The sequence below is a fragment of the Fonsecaea monophora genome, assembly GCF_001642475.1.
Source record: "Fonsecaea monophora strain CBS 269.37 chromosome Unknown Scaff14, whole genome shotgun sequence".
Taxonomy (NCBI): Eukaryota; Fungi; Ascomycota; class Eurotiomycetes; order Chaetothyriales; family Herpotrichiellaceae; genus Fonsecaea; species Fonsecaea monophora.
Genome location: NW_019173945.1, coordinates 315849 through 334907, shown reverse-complemented (window position 1 = coordinate 334907; position 19059 = coordinate 315849). Strand labels below are relative to the sequence as shown.

The 19059-nt window shown below is 51.3% G+C and overlaps 7 protein-coding genes across 7 annotated transcripts; 5 read left to right on the top strand and 2 right to left on the bottom strand.

The window, feature by feature from the left end:
- Window positions 1–455: 455 nt before the first annotated feature.
- Window positions 456–1999, top strand: AYO21_03066 (hypothetical protein; the record flags this gene model as incomplete). The annotated part of the gene is made up of 3 exons (XM_022653041.1): window positions 456–1490; window positions 1551–1817; window positions 1883–1999. 3 exons carry the CDS (start codon window positions 456–458, stop codon window positions 1997–1999), a joined length of 1419 nt encoding a protein of 472 aa, XP_022514735.1.
- A 1111-nt stretch (window positions 2000–3110) lies between these two features.
- Window positions 3111–5153, top strand: AYO21_03065 (hypothetical protein; the record flags this gene model as incomplete). Its single annotated transcript, XM_022653040.1, has 6 exons — window positions 3111–3382; window positions 3450–3542; window positions 3607–3814; window positions 3870–4851; window positions 4904–4968; window positions 5037–5153. 6 exons carry the CDS (start codon window positions 3111–3113, stop codon window positions 5151–5153), a joined length of 1737 nt encoding a protein of 578 aa, XP_022514734.1.
- A 1217-nt stretch (window positions 5154–6370) lies between these two features.
- Window positions 6371–6790, bottom strand: AYO21_03064 (hypothetical protein; the record flags this gene model as incomplete). Its single annotated transcript, XM_022653039.1, has 1 exon — window positions 6371–6790. One exon carries the CDS (start codon window positions 6788–6790, stop codon window positions 6371–6373), a length of 420 nt encoding a protein of 139 aa, XP_022514733.1.
- Window positions 6791–9945: 3155 nt separating this feature from the next.
- AYO21_03063 (hypothetical protein) lies at window positions 9946–11590 on the top strand (the record flags this gene model as incomplete). The annotated part of the gene is made up of 3 exons (XM_022653038.1): window positions 9946–10862; window positions 10916–11375; window positions 11438–11590. 3 exons carry the CDS (start codon window positions 9946–9948, stop codon window positions 11588–11590), a joined length of 1530 nt encoding a protein of 509 aa, XP_022514732.1.
- Window positions 11591–12769: 1179 nt separating this feature from the next.
- On the top strand, window positions 12770–13537 carry AYO21_03062 (hypothetical protein; the record flags this gene model as incomplete). Its single annotated transcript, XM_022653037.1, has 4 exons — window positions 12770–12789; window positions 12846–13073; window positions 13182–13314; window positions 13388–13537. The coding sequence occupies 4 exons, from the start codon at window positions 12770–12772 to the stop codon at window positions 13535–13537; spliced, it is 531 nt and encodes a 176-aa protein (XP_022514731.1).
- Window positions 13538–13975: 438 nt separating this feature from the next.
- Window positions 13976–14638, bottom strand: AYO21_03061 (hypothetical protein; the record flags this gene model as incomplete). Its single annotated transcript, XM_022653036.1, has 1 exon — window positions 13976–14638. The coding sequence occupies one exon, from the start codon at window positions 14636–14638 to the stop codon at window positions 13976–13978; it is 663 nt and encodes a 220-aa protein (XP_022514730.1).
- Window positions 14639–15681: 1043 nt separating this feature from the next.
- AYO21_03060 (protein sey1) lies at window positions 15682–18449 on the top strand (the record flags this gene model as incomplete). The annotated part of the gene is made up of 3 exons (XM_022653035.1): window positions 15682–15875; window positions 15929–18105; window positions 18154–18449. 3 exons carry the CDS (start codon window positions 15682–15684, stop codon window positions 18447–18449), a joined length of 2667 nt encoding a protein of 888 aa, XP_022514729.1.
- Window positions 18450–19059: the final 610 nt, after the last annotated feature.

The window sequence follows — 19059 nt, the reverse complement described above, 5'->3', positions numbered from 1 at the left end:
TCTGTGGGGTCTCGTTAGGGTCGGAGGTTGGATTTGGAGGCTTGGACAGAAGATTGTACGGCTTTGTTCTCGGGGTTAGACATGACACCGAAGTGCAGAATGGAAAATCTGGGGGTGGTGGATGCTGCGTTATTAATTGGCAGTGTTGCCTTCAATCCCACAGCGTGCTGGTCGGAACAAACTGCACACCCCTCCCAAATAAGCTGGTGAACTGGTGGTCACCCAAAGATATATGTGGGGTCAGTATTGGTGGAACAGCTCCTAATCCCAACTGAAACTTACCCTTTGTGGGGTTCGTGCAAACCCTCTGGAGGCCTCCTCCCCACGAGCTAGGACGTAGATTGCCCATCCCATATCAACCAACATGGCGATGCGGGAAAGAACTGATACAAAGGAGAACGTAAATGGTGCGCGCAAGTCAGTGACTTTGCACATTCAGCGATACAATCAACAAGATGTCACCAACTTCTTTGAGCGACGAGCACAAGTACATTGGCCGTGATCATAGCCAATATGAGGAACTTCGAACGAGGTATTTCAACGCTCGCGTACCGGCAGCTATGCCAGCTGCAATATCCTGTCCGTCAACGACTGCAGATGTTGTCAAAGCAGTGAAACAGGCGGCTGCTCTCGGGCAACCCATCGGTGTCCGCGCCGGTGGCCACTTGTTCCCATGCTGCTCCCTTCTGGAAGGCGGTCTGCTTATTGATGTCAAGCATCTGAACTCCTCGATCGATTATGATGCAAGTACGAAAATTATCTCTTTTGGTCCTGGCCGTATCTCCAAGGAGCTCGCGGAGGCGTGCACTGGGTTAAATCGGTTCTTCCCCTTTGGACACTCGCCGACCGTCGCCGCCGGCGGCTTCTTGCTTTGTGGGGGACAAGGATGGTTTTGTCGAGGCTGGGGCCTGACTTCTGACTCTTGGATCCTCGAGATGGAGATTGTTACGGCGGAAGGGCAGGTCGTGATTGCTAGCCGAGAGAAAAACACGGATCTCTTCTGGGCTGCACGAGGAAGTGGCCAAGGGTTCTTTGGCATAGTAACTAGATTTTGGGCCCGAACAATGCCCGCCCGTCAGTTGTACACTACGACATTGATCTTCAACGCTTCTAACAACTGGAGGAAGATCTGCATATGGATGCTGGACACCAACGACCGCACCCCGAGATATGGCGTCGAGACAGCCGCCGCAACTATCTATGCCAACAAGAATTCGCTCCCTCTTGGCGACGAAATTACCGACAAAACACTGCTTATGGCCATTGAGGTGATAGCGTACGCTGATTCAGAAGGAGAAGCAAGAACTATGCTCAGCGAGTATGACAAGATTCCGGAGGATCTGAAGAAATTACTCGTAGTAAAAACAGATCTCCAGCATAAGACCTGGAAACGACTCTTTGATGACCAAGATGCTCTGAACCCTTGCGGCCAGGGCGAGCGCTGGCAATGTGATAGCATCCTCAGCAGCCCGAAGGTCTCTCGAGAAGAGGTAAACTACTCCCATTACCTCCCAGTCTATTGAGCGCGTTACTGACTTGTTCGTTTCTAGCTGGTTCGGACCATGGAGGGGCCCATGTGCGACTTGCCGTCACGGCGGTCAGTGGGTTGTATATACATCGCCGAGTGCTACCCCGATGCTGCCGACATGGCCGGAAGCCTACCGCAGCAGTACTACATGTCGACGATGACTTGCTGGACCGATCCAACGGACGACACTCGCATGAGGGAGTGGATGTATGATCAATACTCCAAAGCCTCTGCTGTTGGCGTTGGCCAATATATTGCAGACTACGACGTAACTCATCGGAAAGAAAAGGTAAGCCAGCCTACGGAGTTCCACACGTTGCGCGAACACTGCTAATCGAGACTTCGTTCGTCCAGGTGATGAGCGAGGCAAACCTTCAGAAATGGCTGAAGGTTCGAGCGCAATGGGATCCAGAGGAGAGGTTCCCAGCATACAAGAACTTTGCCTTTACCGGCATAGAGTCCAAGTCCTAGGACACCGAACAGGTCGATCGTGTCAATGGGTGTGATGGTGTAATGTATGACCCCGACACCGATGCTCTGGGATAGCTTCGGACATGACGGCAGTCGCGGCTGTTGGAAAATAGAAGATGGTTGTCTTGCGGGACATGGAGTGTTTTGCTTCAAACTCTGCAGTTCCTGGTCACGAGGTTCATAGCTTCCTTCTTGCAGAGACAGCAATTCCATCAAACCCTCGTTGTTACGAACTGGACCAGCCCGCCCCCAGTAACGCGGCCGCGGTGCCTTCGTGTATTCAGTTTCTCGTATTATTTAAGGTTTTAGTTACAACATTTGAGTTACCATCGTACTGCCTCCTTCCCCAACCGAATGCATTGTGTCCGTTCTTACTCGAATACGGCTGGCGATAGACTAGGAAACGCTCAGGTCGAAGAAGTACTGTTTTCCAATCTTGGCAGCGGCACGCATAATTGAGGGGTGACTCCAGATGACCGTGGGCAGACGGATCAAGGCTGGGATAACACAACATATGAATATTCGTAGTCACGGGTTTCTTTTCAGCTAGCCTGCCTGCCTGCCCCCCAAAATGGTCGATGGTCAGCCTTTAGGCCGTTTCGTAACACACTCGAATGTCCCTAACATTTATTTTCCTATTACATAACGTATAGACTATCAGTCCCTTTCCCCTAATGGTTTGGGGCATACTAAAGGAGGGATCATCCGTCATATCCCTGGGCTTGTTCCTGTCCGCGGTATACCTTCCTCATCGGGGCTGGTGTGGGCATCAGGTCGTTTTGATTCTCCATCCGTAGCCAGGCAAACCATAATAACCCCTCGGTCAACCCTTAAGCACTTTTCTCCAAAGGAAGGCCCTAAGTGGTATAACCCTTCGCGGTACTATAATAATATCTCGGCGACATGTGGAGCTGAGCTCCCATGGGGTGCAAGTCTTCTCCAACGAGTAGGTGACAAGTGGATCGGTATTGGCCAGCTGGAACGGGTAATTGGGGGGTTACCTACTGACTGTCGTCGTTGATTTCCATGACCACAGAATGATATATAGGACTCCGACAGCGACACTGGATGTCCCAGCCAAACAAAAATCGCCTACGAAGGATAGCCCGTCATGACGTCCAAATTACCCGTGAATACCTATGCAGACCCTGAATATGACCGCGCGCACCAAAAAACGTTCGCCCCGCCCAAAATTGCGCCGATCAAACCGGTGCTACCGCCAAATGTTACCCGAGCCGACTTCGAGACAGCGTTGCATGATCTCGTCGCCATAGTCGGTCAGACCCAAGTATTCATCGGGGACGCACTGGCGCACTATATCGATCCGTACGAGCTTTATGAAAATGACGAGTCGAAGCGCAAGATGCCGAGCGCTGCTGTCTGGTGAGTACACATGCCGTGATGAACCTGATACATTCTGTCGATACTGATGTAATAATGATTCTCATAGCCCTGAATCGATCGGAGAGCTCAGTCAAGTGCTTCAAGTGGCCAAGAAGTTCAACATCCCGTTGTGGACATTCTCAAGGGGAAAGAACCTCGGGTAGGTGCTTACTCTACAACACAGCCTGCCTGTATTATGTACTAACGAAATTGGACCTGGCAAGTTACGGAGGTCCAGCACCTCGCTTGAACGGCTCTGTCGCTCTTGATCTACATCGTATGAATCGTGTCCTCGAGGTGAACGACGAGCAGGGTTATGCTGTGGTAGAACCAGGTGTCACCTTTCAGGACCTCTACAACTATTGTATCGAACATGGGAAAAAAGTCTGGCCAAGCATTCCATCTCTCGGCTGGGGAAGTGTCATCGGCAATGTGAATGAGTATCCCCCCCATTATTCTGGCGGAGTGGGGCTAATTCTTCTGGTAGACCTTAGACCGGGGCGTTGGCTATGGAGCCTATGCGAATCACCACCAATATACAGCTGGTCTCGAAGTCATGCTTGGAGATGGTGACCTGGTGCGTACGGGGCAGTGGGGTATCACCAATTCGCCAACGGCGTTCGTATCCAAGTTCTCATACGGTCCATCTGTCGAAGGTTTATTTCTGCAAAGCAACCTTGGTGTGGTTACCAAGCTCAGCATGTGGGTTGCACCCCGACCACCTGCCTTTATGTCATGTTCATTCAGTGTGCCTGAGGACGATGACATAGAGGTGTTGGTGGATGCACTAGCAGAGATGCGACGAACCTCCCTGATTCCAAACATGATTTGGGTTCAAAACTTCGGAGAGATACTATGTATTCGCGGAAAGCGGAATACGTTCTGGAAAGGCGAAGGTGCCATCCCGAAATGGCGCCTGAAGGAGCTGCAGAAGGAGCTCAAGGTGGGCTCTTGGGTCGCCCGCTGGGGTCTTTATGGTCCGGAACGAGTTCTCAGCGCACAGTTAGCCGAAATTAAAGAACAGCTCTCTCGAAAGGCACCCACAGGGACCATGGAAGGTTTCCTATACAAGGAAGAAAATGGAAAGCCTCTAGACGCGAAGTCTATCCCCCCGGAGCATGGCCTTATGCTGGCGGGAGTTCCGTCCTTGTTCAGCCTCCCTCTCATGGACTGGCCTCTTGGAGAATCGGGGAAAGCAGCTCACGGTGATTACGCCCCTGTTCTCCCTTCTACAGGCAAACATATCCAGGGATGGGTACGTGCTTGTCGAGATATCTATGCCGCCGCTGATCTCGACTTCATGGTGGATTTTTTCATGCACGAACGTCATTCAGTTTGCACGAGCATGTATGCATACGACCAATTGAGTCCCGAGCAGTGCAAGAACGTGGAAAAGGCCTACAATGAGATGCATAAAGTCGCAAAAGACAAGGGATACGGCATGTACCGTGGTCATGTCAATCACATGGGTAAGTGGATGCGACGCAGAGCGCCTTGAGATTCGCTCACATGGGATGCCAGATGAGATTGCAGATCTCAACGAGTTCAACAATCACGCATACAACAGGTTTGTCGAAAAGATTAAGGTTAGTCATTATTTATGTCACTATGGGTCGTTATCGGCAAGATTGTCATGCTGACAGTTCTGATGCAGGATGCTGTTGACCCGGATGGCATACTTTCTCCTGGGAAACAAGGGATCTGGCCGAAGAAATACAGACAGTTTCGCGAGGTTTCAGAATCTTCCCGTTCAACTCGTGGCAAATTGTAGCTGGGCTAACGACATATGGCACTCTGCGGTAATACCTTTTGGGGGGCCTATCCTTGGACTCGGTTGATCTTAAGAGTCACCAAGACGACATCATCGTCAAATCCATAGCCACTGGCTAAACGCCACATCTTCTTTGAACATTGGACGAGTCCGCCAGCAAAACAGACATTTCTCCCCTGAATGTGATCATGTAACCTACCTTGATGTTGCAGAGGATATAGACTTTCCCAGATCTGCGCCTTTTTCGTGCTCCACTGACTCTCCTGAGATTTCTGCGAAGCTTCATGGATATCACGTTAGGGAAGTCTAGTTCAATGCAAAAGATTGCCCATAGTTGGGACTGGATAGGAATGCCAATCTTGCATGCGTATGCAACCCAGGTCAACACCGATTTCGGAATCAACAAATTTAATCTCTGTTCTCTGGACGGTACCATCACCCTAGTAGTGTAGCTCTCAACGGAAACTCGACGTGGCTTTTGGTTAGGCATAAGCTTCCTGTCCAGCAGCCCGCTGAGGTCTCTATGAGTTCTCTATTTGCGGTAATTGAGGTTTCATAATCCATGGTGGAAAGCGAATGCAAACGAATCACAGTGTTCTAGATGAATGGTTGATATATCTAGTTTGTCTGATCTCTCTCATCAAGATTACATATCCTCAGACAGCGGAATTCTTTGCCACCATCAAGCCGAAAGGGACCGGACATTCACTAGACCACGCTCTCCCTCTTCTGCACGTAGCTCTGTTCTCGCACCGGGCTAAAAGAAAACCCTGGCCAGGTCGATATATCGCGTTACCATTAAGCAATGTGCGCAACATCCTAATCCACAAGCCCCGACTTTGCTCACATATTTCACTACATCGATAGAGAGAGAATCTTGTCCAGAGGGCCTCTGATGCTGATGTTTGAACAGATCCTCTCTTCACGGCTAGATTACGTCTTATTCAGGTCCGGCTATATAAACAAGCATGTTGCCAGAGAAAAGTCAAGAACACCAGTTACTCGGCATTTGCAGAGAATGAACGTAAATTGCCAGTTAGCCGACACATGTATTCTCTCGAGAGATCATCGCCTTCCAGCGACGACGATGAATCAATGGAGGCGTGAGGATATAGGCTGTAGAGATGCTGTCGAAAAACAGATCTTACAATCCATGACTTTTTCGGTCCCTTGTGTGTGATCCAAAAAAGCTCTCCGTGCTATGCTTCAAGCACTACTTATTCTTTCGGTTGGAAGTAGCTCTGGACGTACGCACTGTCTGTGAACTCAACGACCTCCTCCAGAAGCGATCCGTCCTCGGACATGAGGAGCAGGAATATATATTCGTTGCTGTAAGTTCCATTCTTCCCATTGGCGCGGGAATGGAGGTGCAGAGCCACTCGTCTGGATGTCTCGTCGACAATCGGCTCTGTACCGGGTGCGAGCCAGACTTGAAAATCGGAGAGGTCGCCTGATACGGACGAGTAAAAAGCCGCGAACTCTTTGTTGTTCATGGATGGTGCTTTGAGCGACGATGGCAAGGTACGCTGGACACAGTTGGCGCTTCGAATCGACACGACCTCGTCGACGGTACCGCCGCTCATGACACGGATGAACCGGTCGGTCGTGGCTAATAATTTGTCGCGGAAAGAACTCATCATGCACGATTTTCCGTCGCGAAGGACTACGATGTCTGTAGTGTGGAAGTGTCTCGGGTCGACGATCTCTGGAGCGGAACGCAGGGCAAGGTCAGAACAGAAAGTTGGGCTGAATGTTATTACGCCCAAAGTAGGTCGCCATTTGATGAATGATGCCCCAACATGTGGGGTCAGTTGCCATTCCCTATCCTGCCAAATTGTGGGAGCATTCTTCTGTTAGCAGCAGACGCGACATATCTATCACGCACCAGGTTCCGAGCGAGAACATATTCCTAGGTGTTGGCAGCGTCTGTCTGCGGCTTCGTCGCGACCACTTTCCCATGCCATGTCTTGGCTTGGGGACGAGACCCACTCAAGGGCCAGCATGGCACTCCAGGTCACGTGGCTGCAGAGATTGGGCGCTCAGGGCGCCTCAGCTCCAATTCCCCACTTCATCACTTTTCACATTGTTCCCCTCCCAGCTACATCCAGTATAGTGCCTCGTGGAGTGCCCAATCTATCTGTCTGCGCCTGGATAACGCTGCCATCGATGCACAAGCAGAGCTCTAGTCTACTATGGCCACAAAATATTGCCCATGCCATCATCACTGCCTCATCTTGGCCAGGTGGAGATCTTGGCAGGGGGGACGACGATGGCAGGGCTATCGCCAGTCTTCAAGACATGCGATACATCTATACAAATTCCCTTGGGGTAGCAATCTTCTGTGAGAGTCAGGCATATTACCGCAGCTGCGACGACGGACGGTACATAAAAAAAATACACTTCTGCAGCGCCCCCACCTCAAACACGCCATGATACCCTCAATGGTCTTGTCCCCCATCGGTGAAAACGATACGCAACAAAATATCCCTGATCTGTCGGGATATCCCTTAGCCAACATAGACTTCGACCTGGATGCGGACTTTCTGCTTCACAACTATGATATCTCTTCCTGTCCACTACTGCCAGAGCTTGGGCAAGCCGGCCAAGATAATGTCGACATGTGATGCCCGGCCTCTGGACAGAGCTTCTGAACTATGAACAAGAGAACCTTTTTTGTAAGCTGGCCATCTCCCACGCGTCGTCCGACAATCCTGGGGGTAATGAAAGCCGGTGGAATTTTGACAAGGGCTGCCGCCTGCGAATTATGAAGGCTCTTGATGATGAAAATCAGTACATTATCACATCCCCGATCCGAGTCTCGCAGAAGAGCTTTGTCGAAAACACCACCAGTTCGTGCCAAACGGCAGTGGAAGGTTTAATCGTACCGCAAACCGAGCTTTTTGATATTGCACTGGATCTTTACGCTTTTCAATTTCACCCAATTCTCCCTCTGATGCACATGTCGACCTTTTCTGCCCGAAATACGCCTACCACGTTACTTCTAGCCATGGTCAGTCTTGGTTTCAGCATTCTTGGCACCACAGGCGCGTCTCATTTCCTGTTAACAACATTTCCGGTTCGTTTGTTCCAACCATCTTTAGCTTAGCTGTTTACCCATTTGCTTTAGTGAATTCCGTCTAACATTGGTCACAGAAGCTACTAAGTGTAGTGTCTCGCGAGCTTTCAATGGCGAACTTGACGAAGAAGTCGGTCAGAGATATAATTTGTACAATCGCCTCTGCAGAGCTCACCCTGGAACTTGCTTCGTTTATCCGTGTTAGCCCGTCCCAAGGTTGAGGCAGAGCTTTTTGTGCTGACAAATTGTAGAGCAACGATAGCATGGCGGAAGCTGAGCCCCTTTACATACATCTTCTCTCAGTGGTTCGTCGAGTTCCGTGCTGACACTGACTTGCTGACAGAAGAGTGCAGATATCACAATGGCACGGGCTCTTTTCCACAGACGAATCGCATTTTCCTGCTGCCCAACTTGAGCAGATTACCACCACCTTCGTCACTCATGAATGATTACCTGTCGCTTCAAGTTGGTTTTATTTCAAGGCTCGTGAACTCAAATATGAACGGCAGATACCAAGGAGGATTCGTACAAGCAGTGCATTGTGTAGCAAGCGCTCTAGTCTGAAGTACTTATCCGAGGCATTTCTACGTGACAAGCCAGGAGGAGCCTTCTGACTCCAGTTGTAGCGATGTCCTTTGTGGGTGTGTGAAAGGTCATGTGCAGAAGGAGGTGGATGCAAGAACGAAACTAAAGCAAGATTGAATAGCCCAATTCCTGGCCACAGCGAGGAGAGCCGGCTTGGTCCAGTGGCTGTGGAGGAAGAGGCCCTATACCTCAATTGGCGCACAAAACTGGTCAAAAGCAAAGCAACTTGCTTAACGAGCAACGCGCTTATCCATGATGTTATTGGCTTTGCGGCTAGTAGCAAGACATGACATGGCTGGACCCTCAGCGAAGTCAGTTAGTCAGGACACTCGAGCGCGGCCCCAGACTTTCTCCCGATGCCGTGCGGGAGCTTAACTGCTTTGGCATTTTATCCGCGCTCCCACTCCCTAGATACCACAGTACATCCTATCCAGCACTTCTCACTTGTGCCTGGTATCATCAAGTCCGGCTGGACCAGCCCCAACGACGATCACAAATGGCTTCTCAGTGGAGTGCATCTTCGACTCAATACGATACACCAACACATTTAGTGAGCATATGAAAAATCTATAAGGGAATGTGCGGATGTTTGGGCATGTGTCAAGTCCCTAAGATTTGTAGTAGATTTCCCATCCTTGATCACCTCCACCACCCCCACCCACTCAGCCTGTGGTCTTTGCTGCTTTTAACGTGGATAGTTATCACTACCTTCGTGGGAAGATTAGCGACGAGTCACGTCCGCATGGTGGGCAGTGAAGTCGCGGGTTCTCCAGCGATGTGCCTTCTACATGTCGCCACACGCATCTGATGTGTTTGTGTCTTCATAAACCCACATCTTGGCAGAGCACGTATGACGGGGAGGTTGAGAGCCATTTTGGAATACTCGTCCTTATTGTCATTGTGACCAGAAGCCAGGTGGATGTGGAGTCTCCTTGGGTGTGAGGGCGGAAGGGAGCATGCTTTGGGCCATGTGGAGAGGAAGAGGGGTGGCCAGTTGGGCACGGGGAGATGGCGGAGTTGGGGGATTCTTTGTGGTACACCAGGTTTACATAAGAGGATCGTGTTTGTAGACTGATCTGCTTGGACGGTCTTTCGAGACCGCCTATTGCTTCGAAAAGTTCAGGCATCAAAATGCTCGAGGCACCGGTGAGCTCGATTCGTGTATTGTTTTCCTGGGAATGGTTCCCGGTATGGATTCTAGTTGCAGGAACATGTCTTGGTCTCTATCGTCTGACATTGCACCCACTATCAACGTTCCCGGGTCCCTTTTGGGCCAAAATCACCGGTCTTTGGCGCTCGAGGCGATACTTTGCCGGTACTTGGCATGAGGACATTCTCGCTCTGCACCGAAACTACGGTCGCGTTGTAAGAGTGGCCCCGAATGAGCTTTCTATTGTCGATGAAAACGCCATGAAGCTTCTCTACGGCCATGGCCACAATTCTACCAAGACGGCATGGTACCAGGTGTGGGAAATGCCGGATGTCGCCCCCGGGCTCTTCGCGACCCAAGACAAAAACATCCATTCCTTCCTGAGGAAGCGGGTTTCGTCGGCGTACTCTATGACCAGCATCCTGAGATACGAGCCATACATCCAGGGCATGCTGAACCTCCTCTTCTCTAAGCTCGCAGCACACTCGCGGGCTGGGCGAAGTGTAAACATGTCCGACTTCACCAACGCTTTGGCCTTCGACGTGGTCGGAGAGCTCGCCTACAGCGAGCCGATGGGCCATCTTGAAACCGAAACGGACGTCATGGACTTGCGCAAAATCATCTTCAACGGCTTCTTCGTCATGGGCAACCTTGGGCACGCATGGGGTCAGATGATATGGTTCAATAACCCTATAATGAGGCTGGCCATGAAGTTGAAGCCGCAAGTCCAGTCCTTTGATGCCTTCCAACAGTGGAGCGCGATGAGGGTGAAAGAGAGACTGGATAACCTCGGTGACACCAAGCGATACGATATGCTGACGCACTTTGTTGGCATGAAGGGAGCGGACGGTGGGTCCGCGTCTTTCGGGGAGGTGCTGATCGAGGCCATGAATATTATGTACACAAAAGTTTCGTCCCATCTCCGAGTTTCGTGCTAACTTAAATACACAGAGGCGCCGGCGCTGACACAACCTCCATCGGGATGCGGACGTGTCTCTACTACATCTGTACGCGCCCGGAGGTCTTCAAAAAGGTCCAACAGGAGGTCGACGCCTTCTACGAGACCCGAGAATCGGCGGCGCCGATCTCGTATCTAGAGACCCAGACGCTGCCGTACCTGCAGGCAGTCGTCAGAGAGGCACTTCGAATGCTACCGTCGATCGTCTGGCAGCTCTTACGGCACGCCCCTGTGGGGTTGGTGGTCGACGGCAAGGAGATTCCGGCGGGCACGATCGTCGGTATCAGTCCGCTCGCGCAGAACCGCGATCCCGCAATCTGGGGCGACGATGCTGACGAGTTCCGTCCGGAACGCTGGTTGGAGAGCGAGGACCGCTCCCGATATCTCGAGTCGCGCAATATGACATTTGGGGGCAACGGGCCACGCATGTGTATTGGTCGCAACATTGCACTGGTAAGACGTTTTCTGGGTTATTGCACAAAGCCACTTCCAATGCTGACTTAAAGGGGGAAAAGGTTGAAATACACAAATTTGTTGCCCAGATAGTTCGCAACTTCGATGCCGAGTTTGTGGACCCCCAGAACCCGTGGAAGATTTCAACGACGTGGTTCGCGTATCAAAAGGACATGCACATGCGATTCAAGCTCAGACCTCACACTCGAATTTGAGTGGTATTGAGTAATGCAATCTAGTGTACACGCAAGATTACATCGTAATTACGCGTTCTTCATCTGTTACGAAACTCCTTTCGAAATACGTTTTCTTATTATGAAATAATGAGTGTTTTTCGCTTGACCTCAATGATTAAAATGAGTGTTCGACTGCTTTGCGGGATTTCACTCCAAAAGGCCCATGTCTCTTTCCGTTCAGTTGCGACGTAGCTGTGAAGCTCTTCAAAGCTCGATTCATATGTACTTTATTTAAGCTCCCACGTGCCCGACGATAAGCTTCAGCATATCACGTGCCCCGGGACATGGGCAAATCAAGGCTAGCAGAGTGCTTTGATCAATATCAGGTTCCGCGCAGACAACAGAGAACAGTGCTCTTATCATCGTCCTGGATGGAGCAGTTGTGAAGCTGGTCTATAAGTCCTCGGACGTGGATGAATTTGCAGCCACCGGTCCGTCTTCGCGTACTATAGATTTTCTGAGGGCACCCTTAGATGACAGGGAACGGCAGGTCGGATAGCTCGTCGACAATCAGCACTATTGCGCATGGGGAAGGAGACAGGAGAAGAAGGGCCTGTAGGAAGAGTCCGCACGTTCTCAACGTTGGGGCAAGCGGTACGAAGAGTGGTCCATCGTCGCTGGGATGAGGGGAAGGTCCGGCGACAGGAGGAAATGGCAGTCGAACGTGGACGAAAGCGGCGAGGATACCGCCAACTCAATATATACCGTCGACCGCAGGTTTCCGTCAGTCAGCGTGGTCCTTGTAGAGTCGAGTTCAGCGATACCATCCACAAAGAGAAATCACGGCAGCGCTGCTTTTGAGCACATCACGGATCGTCGACTTGACTTTGACCAAAGGTCATTTAGCCAATGAAAGCCCCCGCATAAGTCTTCATCGAAGCGGGCAGGTCGGCCTTCCGACACCAAGACGCCCGGAGGTTTGGCCCCCATCATTGGTGAGAAACGGGTGACCGCGCACCTGACTCGCGCGAGCCAGGGGGAGCACAGAGCGGCATCACCCTCGTCCCAAAGAGGGGTTAGCCTGGCTTGATTTTATCTTGGCATTTGCAGCTCCGCCTCCGCAGCTTGAACCTCACCTACTGTGCCGAGTGCAGAAAGAGTTATAGCTTCTGAAGAGTTTCAAAACAGTGCTCGTGGCGTGGGCCAACAGTTGCAATCATGGCGAAACGAGAAGCAAGGTACATGATCTTTTGAGTCCTTTGGAGTGCACGCATGACTGACCCTTTGTTTGCAGATTCAGCACCGATGTGCTGATTGACACCACGCCTATGCCCGACCACATCCCTAAAGTCGAGGAAATCGGAGCCAGTTCAGCCCCCCTCTTGAGCGCGTCTTTCTTCATTGGGGCGAGATGTCGGCCTTACAACGATGACTACATGCAGTGCAAAACAGAGGCATACGGTCGAGGAGAGTTGGATTGTATGCGGGAAGGGAGGAAAGTCACGAGATGTGCAGCGAGCGTGTCAGTCTTTCCCCATTGAACTGGATCAAGAGACTTGGAATCAAGCACGGATAAATGTAAGACTTGGTTGAAATTGCAAAGTACTGATCCTGCCTGGGATTGCTGCAGATTGTCCGATATCAACAAGAATTGCTTGGAGGAGTTTCGAGCACACTGGAACTGTCTGGAGAACAATAACCACCAACTGTGGCAATGTCGACGGCCAGAGCGTGTGCTCAACAGATGTGTTTTCCAGAAAATCGTGAGTGACCCTGCGCTGCCCGCCCTGCAGTTTGCTCAGATGCCTGGAACTATGAGACTAATTGGTGATGCAGGGCTTGGAGAAGACTATTCCCGATACACCAAAGGGACAGACGCCGATCCATCTCCGGGATAAGCAGCTTTTTGCAGACACTCCACAGGTTGTCATGCCGTGGGAGAAGGATGTCGGGGTTAGAAAGAAGGACGCTGCTCAACCACAATAAACCGTTGACTCTATGATTGTTGTGAATCAAGGGATTCTCACACTCAACAGGGTGCTCAGATAACCTGGTTGAGATCTCGAGCATGGCTGCAAGATAGAGGAGAATAACAAAACTTGGAAGGGAGAAAGGCGTCGACAGAAGGGAAATTATTGTACATATGTAACAATTGGCCATGATGGCCAGGCAAGGTCTCATGAAATGCCAGAACAGGTTACCCGCTCGCCAATTGTTAGTGGTTGCTATAACGTGACGTGCCTTCTTGACACAAGTCTCTCCCATTCACAATGCACCCCAATGAGAAAAACACAGCCCCGTACGCCTGCGCGACACTTGTTCAAAGAAGGAGTTGAGATGGTGGCCGCTTAGTGACCTTGTGATATGTCTCACTGCCACCATGGGCACCGTTGTGCTTGTACTTTCTGGCAATCGACATTGCCATCACTCGTCCTCTGTCGGTGTTAGGCACCCGTCGCCCTCGTCGTCACTGTCATCATCGTCATATCCGATCCCTTCGGCGGTCTCCTTTCCTTCCACCAAATCCTTGAACTTCTTAGTCCACTGTTCGACCTCTGCGGCACTCTCTTTTTCCAGTCTTTCCAACCACTCATCTATCGGAATCCCCTGGACATATCTCGGCTGTTTGTTGCGGCATTCTTTGACTGCCCTGAGCTGTTCTGACAGTTCTTGCATTGCTATAAGATGATTAGACGGAAAGGTCTTGGACAGACGGGCGACTTGTGATTTTGGTGGCCCGAGGATCCAGGCGCTGTGTGCCGGTGATACATCAGGCATAGCTAGCGTCACCAGAGGTAAAGTCGGTGCTGTGGCTGTCTCATGGCTTGATCTTGGTTGCCCTAGGGACGGATTCGCAGGTCTGGGTGGATTAAGCGGCTGACAACTCGCATCATGTTCGACGAGATGGGCTGTGCCGCAACCAGTTCCCTGGCAGTTGATGAGTTTCTTGCCGTGCTTGCAAGCCTTGGGGACAATGATAGCCTTGTTGCAGCGAGGACAAGCAACAGTCTTTGGGGGACGGGCGGTTTCTGCCGGGTCTTGGGGTGCAGCTTTGCTGCGGTAGTTCTTCTTCCTGTTCCGAGGCATGGTTTCAAAGGGGTTGTTCTGGCAAGAGAAAGAAAAAGAGAAGAGACCCAACCTGTCCTCTGAGCAATATGTCTCGTTGAAAGGAGGTTGAACTGTTGTGGTCAAGACCGTTTGACAACAGTCGTTTGTGGTGGTTGATGGAGAAGCAGACCAAAATCTTGATAGGGCGCAGTTGGTAAAGGAGAACTATCGAAGTGCTGATGTTTTTCTCCTTGGCTCAGATAATTGTTCGTCTCGGCGCAAGAAATCATGTTGTACTGTGCCTGCTGCGCTGGCGATGAGACCCAAGTCTTTCTAGTCATGGATCTCAGCCTCGCACATTTATCCAGCAAACAAGTGGTTCGCTCCAAACGACAACAATATACCCTATGTTCCAACAGAGTCTTGACGTCTTTGACCAGTACTTTGAACCAGCCTCCTGAAGTTCCTAACTCTTTGACAGGTTGATAGGCCGTGAAAGCAGTCAGCAACAGTCTCTCCAGGCTACAGCAATGTCTCCAAAGCACATCAGATCCTGTCTGCTGGGGCGAACTTCCAAGCCACGATTTGAGGCACAAGGTGGTAGGCAAGAGAACAGGGCATATCTAGCACTTCGGTTTACTGTTTGTCTCTCCTTGTGAAAGAGCCAGACGGTCGTTGGACCGAGTAATCTGGTAAGCGGCGTTGACAAGGCTGAAGCCTGCAGAACGTTTGATGTTGAGGAGGCTGGTGGAGACCAGTGACCCTTAGCATGCCCGGAACGGATCATCATTTAAAGGCCCTCCGCCACTAACAGACTTCGACTCCTTTAGAGCAGGTGAGCCGGTCCGGGCCTCAAGGGTCACTGGCACCACTGGGGTCCAAGGTTGGGTGGGAGTCTTGGGACACTTTCTCACATCATCTGGCCAATTGTTTCATGACCGCATCCCCAGGCCGCACACCATCTGTCCACATCCCCTGGCAGGTGGCTGTTCAGGTGATGACCAGTTATTCTTTTCCATGTCCCTTTAGCACATACCAAGGCTTTTCTTGCAGGGATATATCATCCGACCGCCATCACCGTCATGGCGCATTCAACTCTCTCGCCGCCGCAGTCCCCCGTCTCCTCAGCGACTCGCGACAGACCTCTCCAGATCAACCGAGCAAACACTGCCCCAGAAAAGATGTCGGTGAATGGGCATTTCGCGTCTGCAGGCCAGAACGGGACCGCGGACTTTGAACATGGTGTCCAGGTTGTCGATGAGGATAAGCAGTTCAAGTATGACCCCTAGTATGACTCGAGCACATCCGGTCTTACTGACCTTGTCGCAGCTCTGATCTGGCCAAGTATCTCAGTCACACTGGAGTCTCCCATGCCGGGTTCAACTACCATCTCATCTCCGTCTTCGGCTCGCAGTCGACTGGCAAGTCAACCCTCCTAAATGCCCTCTTCCAGACCGATTTCTCCGTCATGTCCGAGACAGAACGACGCCAAACTACTAGAGGAATATGGCTGGCGAAAAACAAATCTTCAGCGACGGAAATGGCAGACAACATCCTGGTCATGGACGTTGAAGGTACAGACGGTCGGGAACGCGGCGAAGATCAGGATTTTGAACGCAAGAGTTCGTTATTTGCGCTGGCGACCAGCGAAGTTCTGATGGTCAACATCTGGGAGCATCAGGTTGGGTTGTACCAGGGCGCCAATATGGGTCTGTTGAAGACGGTCTTTGAAGTCAACCTCCAACTGTTTCTGAAGGATAGAAAGTCCACCTCGCGGAGCTTGCTATATTTTGTCATTCGAGACTTCCTTGGGACGACGCCACTGCAGAATTTGCGAAATACGTTGATGCAGGACATGGGGAGAATATGGACCAGTCTGTCAAAGCCTCCGGGGTTGGAGAAGAGCAGCATCGACGACTACTTCGACTTTGCTTTTACTGCCCTCCCACACAAGCTATATCAGCCAGAACAGTTTAAAGCCGAGGTTGCAAAGATGGCAACGCGGTTCCGAGATGGTCATCGCGATCGCCGGAGAGATGCATTGCTGGGCGAACTTGATGGTGGTATCTTCCTTCCTGAATATCACCGACGAATACCTGCGGACGGCTTTTCCCACTACGCAGAAGGTATCTGGGACCAGATTGTGAACAACAAGGATCTGGATCTTCCGACCCAACAAGAACTCCTGGCTCAATTCAGATGCGACGAGATTATGAGAGAAGTCATCGTCGCTTTTGACGAGGCGATCACACCACTCGAGACACAACAAGCTGACGCAGCAAGAACGGGTAACGCCGAGCCAATTTCTGGACTGGGTGCTGCTATGAGAGAATCCCGGGCTACCGCCATCAAGAACTTCGAAACTGAGGCGAGCAGGTACCACAAGGGTGTCTATCAAAGAAAACGGACAGAGCTCGAAAGCAAGATTGATACTAGACTCAAGGTGCTGTTCGCTGGGCAACTTTCCGCCGCACACAAAGAGGGGGTCCAAGAGTTCTCGGATGCCGTTAGTGGAGCTGTCAAGGCCGGGCAGAAGAAAGGGGCATCCTACGATTTCGCTGAAATTGTGAAAGAACAGAAGAAGATCGCGCTCGACAAATTCGCGTCCGTGGGAAAAGAGGTCGCGATCGAAGGGTTGCCTTGGTCTGACTATCGACAACAAATGGGGCTGTACCAGAAAGAACTCGATAAGATCTCGGGTCAGTTACGACGGGACGAGATGCGCCGACTCGCAACAAGGGTTGAAAGATGGGTCAGAAGCAAACTCAACGACAGCGTCGGACTGGAGTTCAATGCTCTTGGATCTGGCCGAGGTGGTTCTGGTGCGCCTGAGCAGGGTGATCGTCCTCTGGAGAAGGGCATTTGGGACCGGATCTGGTCTTTGTTCGTCGCGACCGTGAAGGATGCTGAGAAGCGCTTCGCTGACCGGGCGGCTTCCTTCGACGCCAGCGCCGAAGAAGTTGAAGTTGGCATCTGGCGCCTGAGGAGGAAGTCCTGGGCCGTACTACGTTCCAAGATTGACGAAGAAATGATGGAAGGTAATCTCTTACTGAAGCTCCGAGAGAACTTCGAGGACAAATTCCGTTACGATGAGGCGGGCGTTCCACGGATTTGGCGACCAACCGACGACATCGAGGGCATTTATACACGAGCTCGAGAAAGCACCCTCACCCTAATTCCTCTGCTCGCTCGCTTCCGGCATTCCGAGACCGGGGCACCACCACCTCTCGACGGATGGATCGGTCCTACTCCTGCAGCTGCCACACCCGCCGACGAGGAAGACCTGACCCCCATCGGAGGAGTTGACGAGGAAGAGGGCAAGAGTCTGGAGGAGGAGACGACGATTCTTAATGAAGCCAAGCGGCAAGACTTGACTGTTAGGTTCAAGAAGGCCGCAGATGGGGTGTATGTGGAAGCCAAACGTAGTGCGATTGGTGGCATGACACAAGTACCGCTTTACTTCTACGGTCTCTTGCTGGCACTAGGGTGGAACGAGATCGTTGCAGGTAAGTTTGATATTATTGGTCTAAAATGTGATACTAACATAGTCGCAGTCCTTCGCAATCCTGTTTACTTCATGTTCCTTATCATTCTCGCCATCGCCGCTTACGTCACCTACACTTTGAATCTCTGGGGCCCGATGTTTAAGATGGCGAACGCGGCGTCCCAACAGGCTCTGGAAGAGGGCAAGAAGCGTCTTCGAGAATTCTTGGAGGAGAATCCCACGGCGAGAAATGCTGTAGCGATGTCAACCGGCCGAGATGAATACGAAATGAGAAATTTGGACTCGACTAGAGCAGGGAAGGTCAAGACAGACGGGGCTGATGACGAGGATGTTGATGATATTTAGCGCCCTCGAGATGGGTGTTTCTGTTCAATGGTGCGGCATGATCCTGATGATACAGCGATTGTTACCTTGAATGTTGCATAGTGCAGAGTGGACCGGATCGCAGCTTGGAACGGACGGCTTGGAATAGAGAAACCTATGCAAGGCCTGATCAGTCCTTTCGTATGCAAGTGCAAGTGCCTAGTCGGTGACTACTGCCAAAGGGTTGGATATCTCCCCACAACCATTGTCGCAGCTTGGCTCACTCCAGTGAACGACTGGCTGGCGTGCCAATGTATCACAATACGCGGGGATCTTGGGAAGTTCTCACAGGGATGGGATGGAGGTAGTCCAGATACTTGTTTGTACATGAGTGAGTGGTATTATGTCGTCCTTGCCTTCCAAGTAGAGATCCATTCCGGTATATGGTCGTCCATTTAATTAGCCGCGGATGTGCTACTCGGCCTTGTTGAAACGCGTTGTGCTGACTGATGACCCTACCTATCCTATCCGCCGTAGATGGAAGTCGATGTCCCGTATTACTTGGTACATGGAAAAGGGGGTCGATGGATGGAGACACGTGACGAGGCTGCGGCTACGAGGGGAGGAGACCACGAGTATGGTAGGTACATCT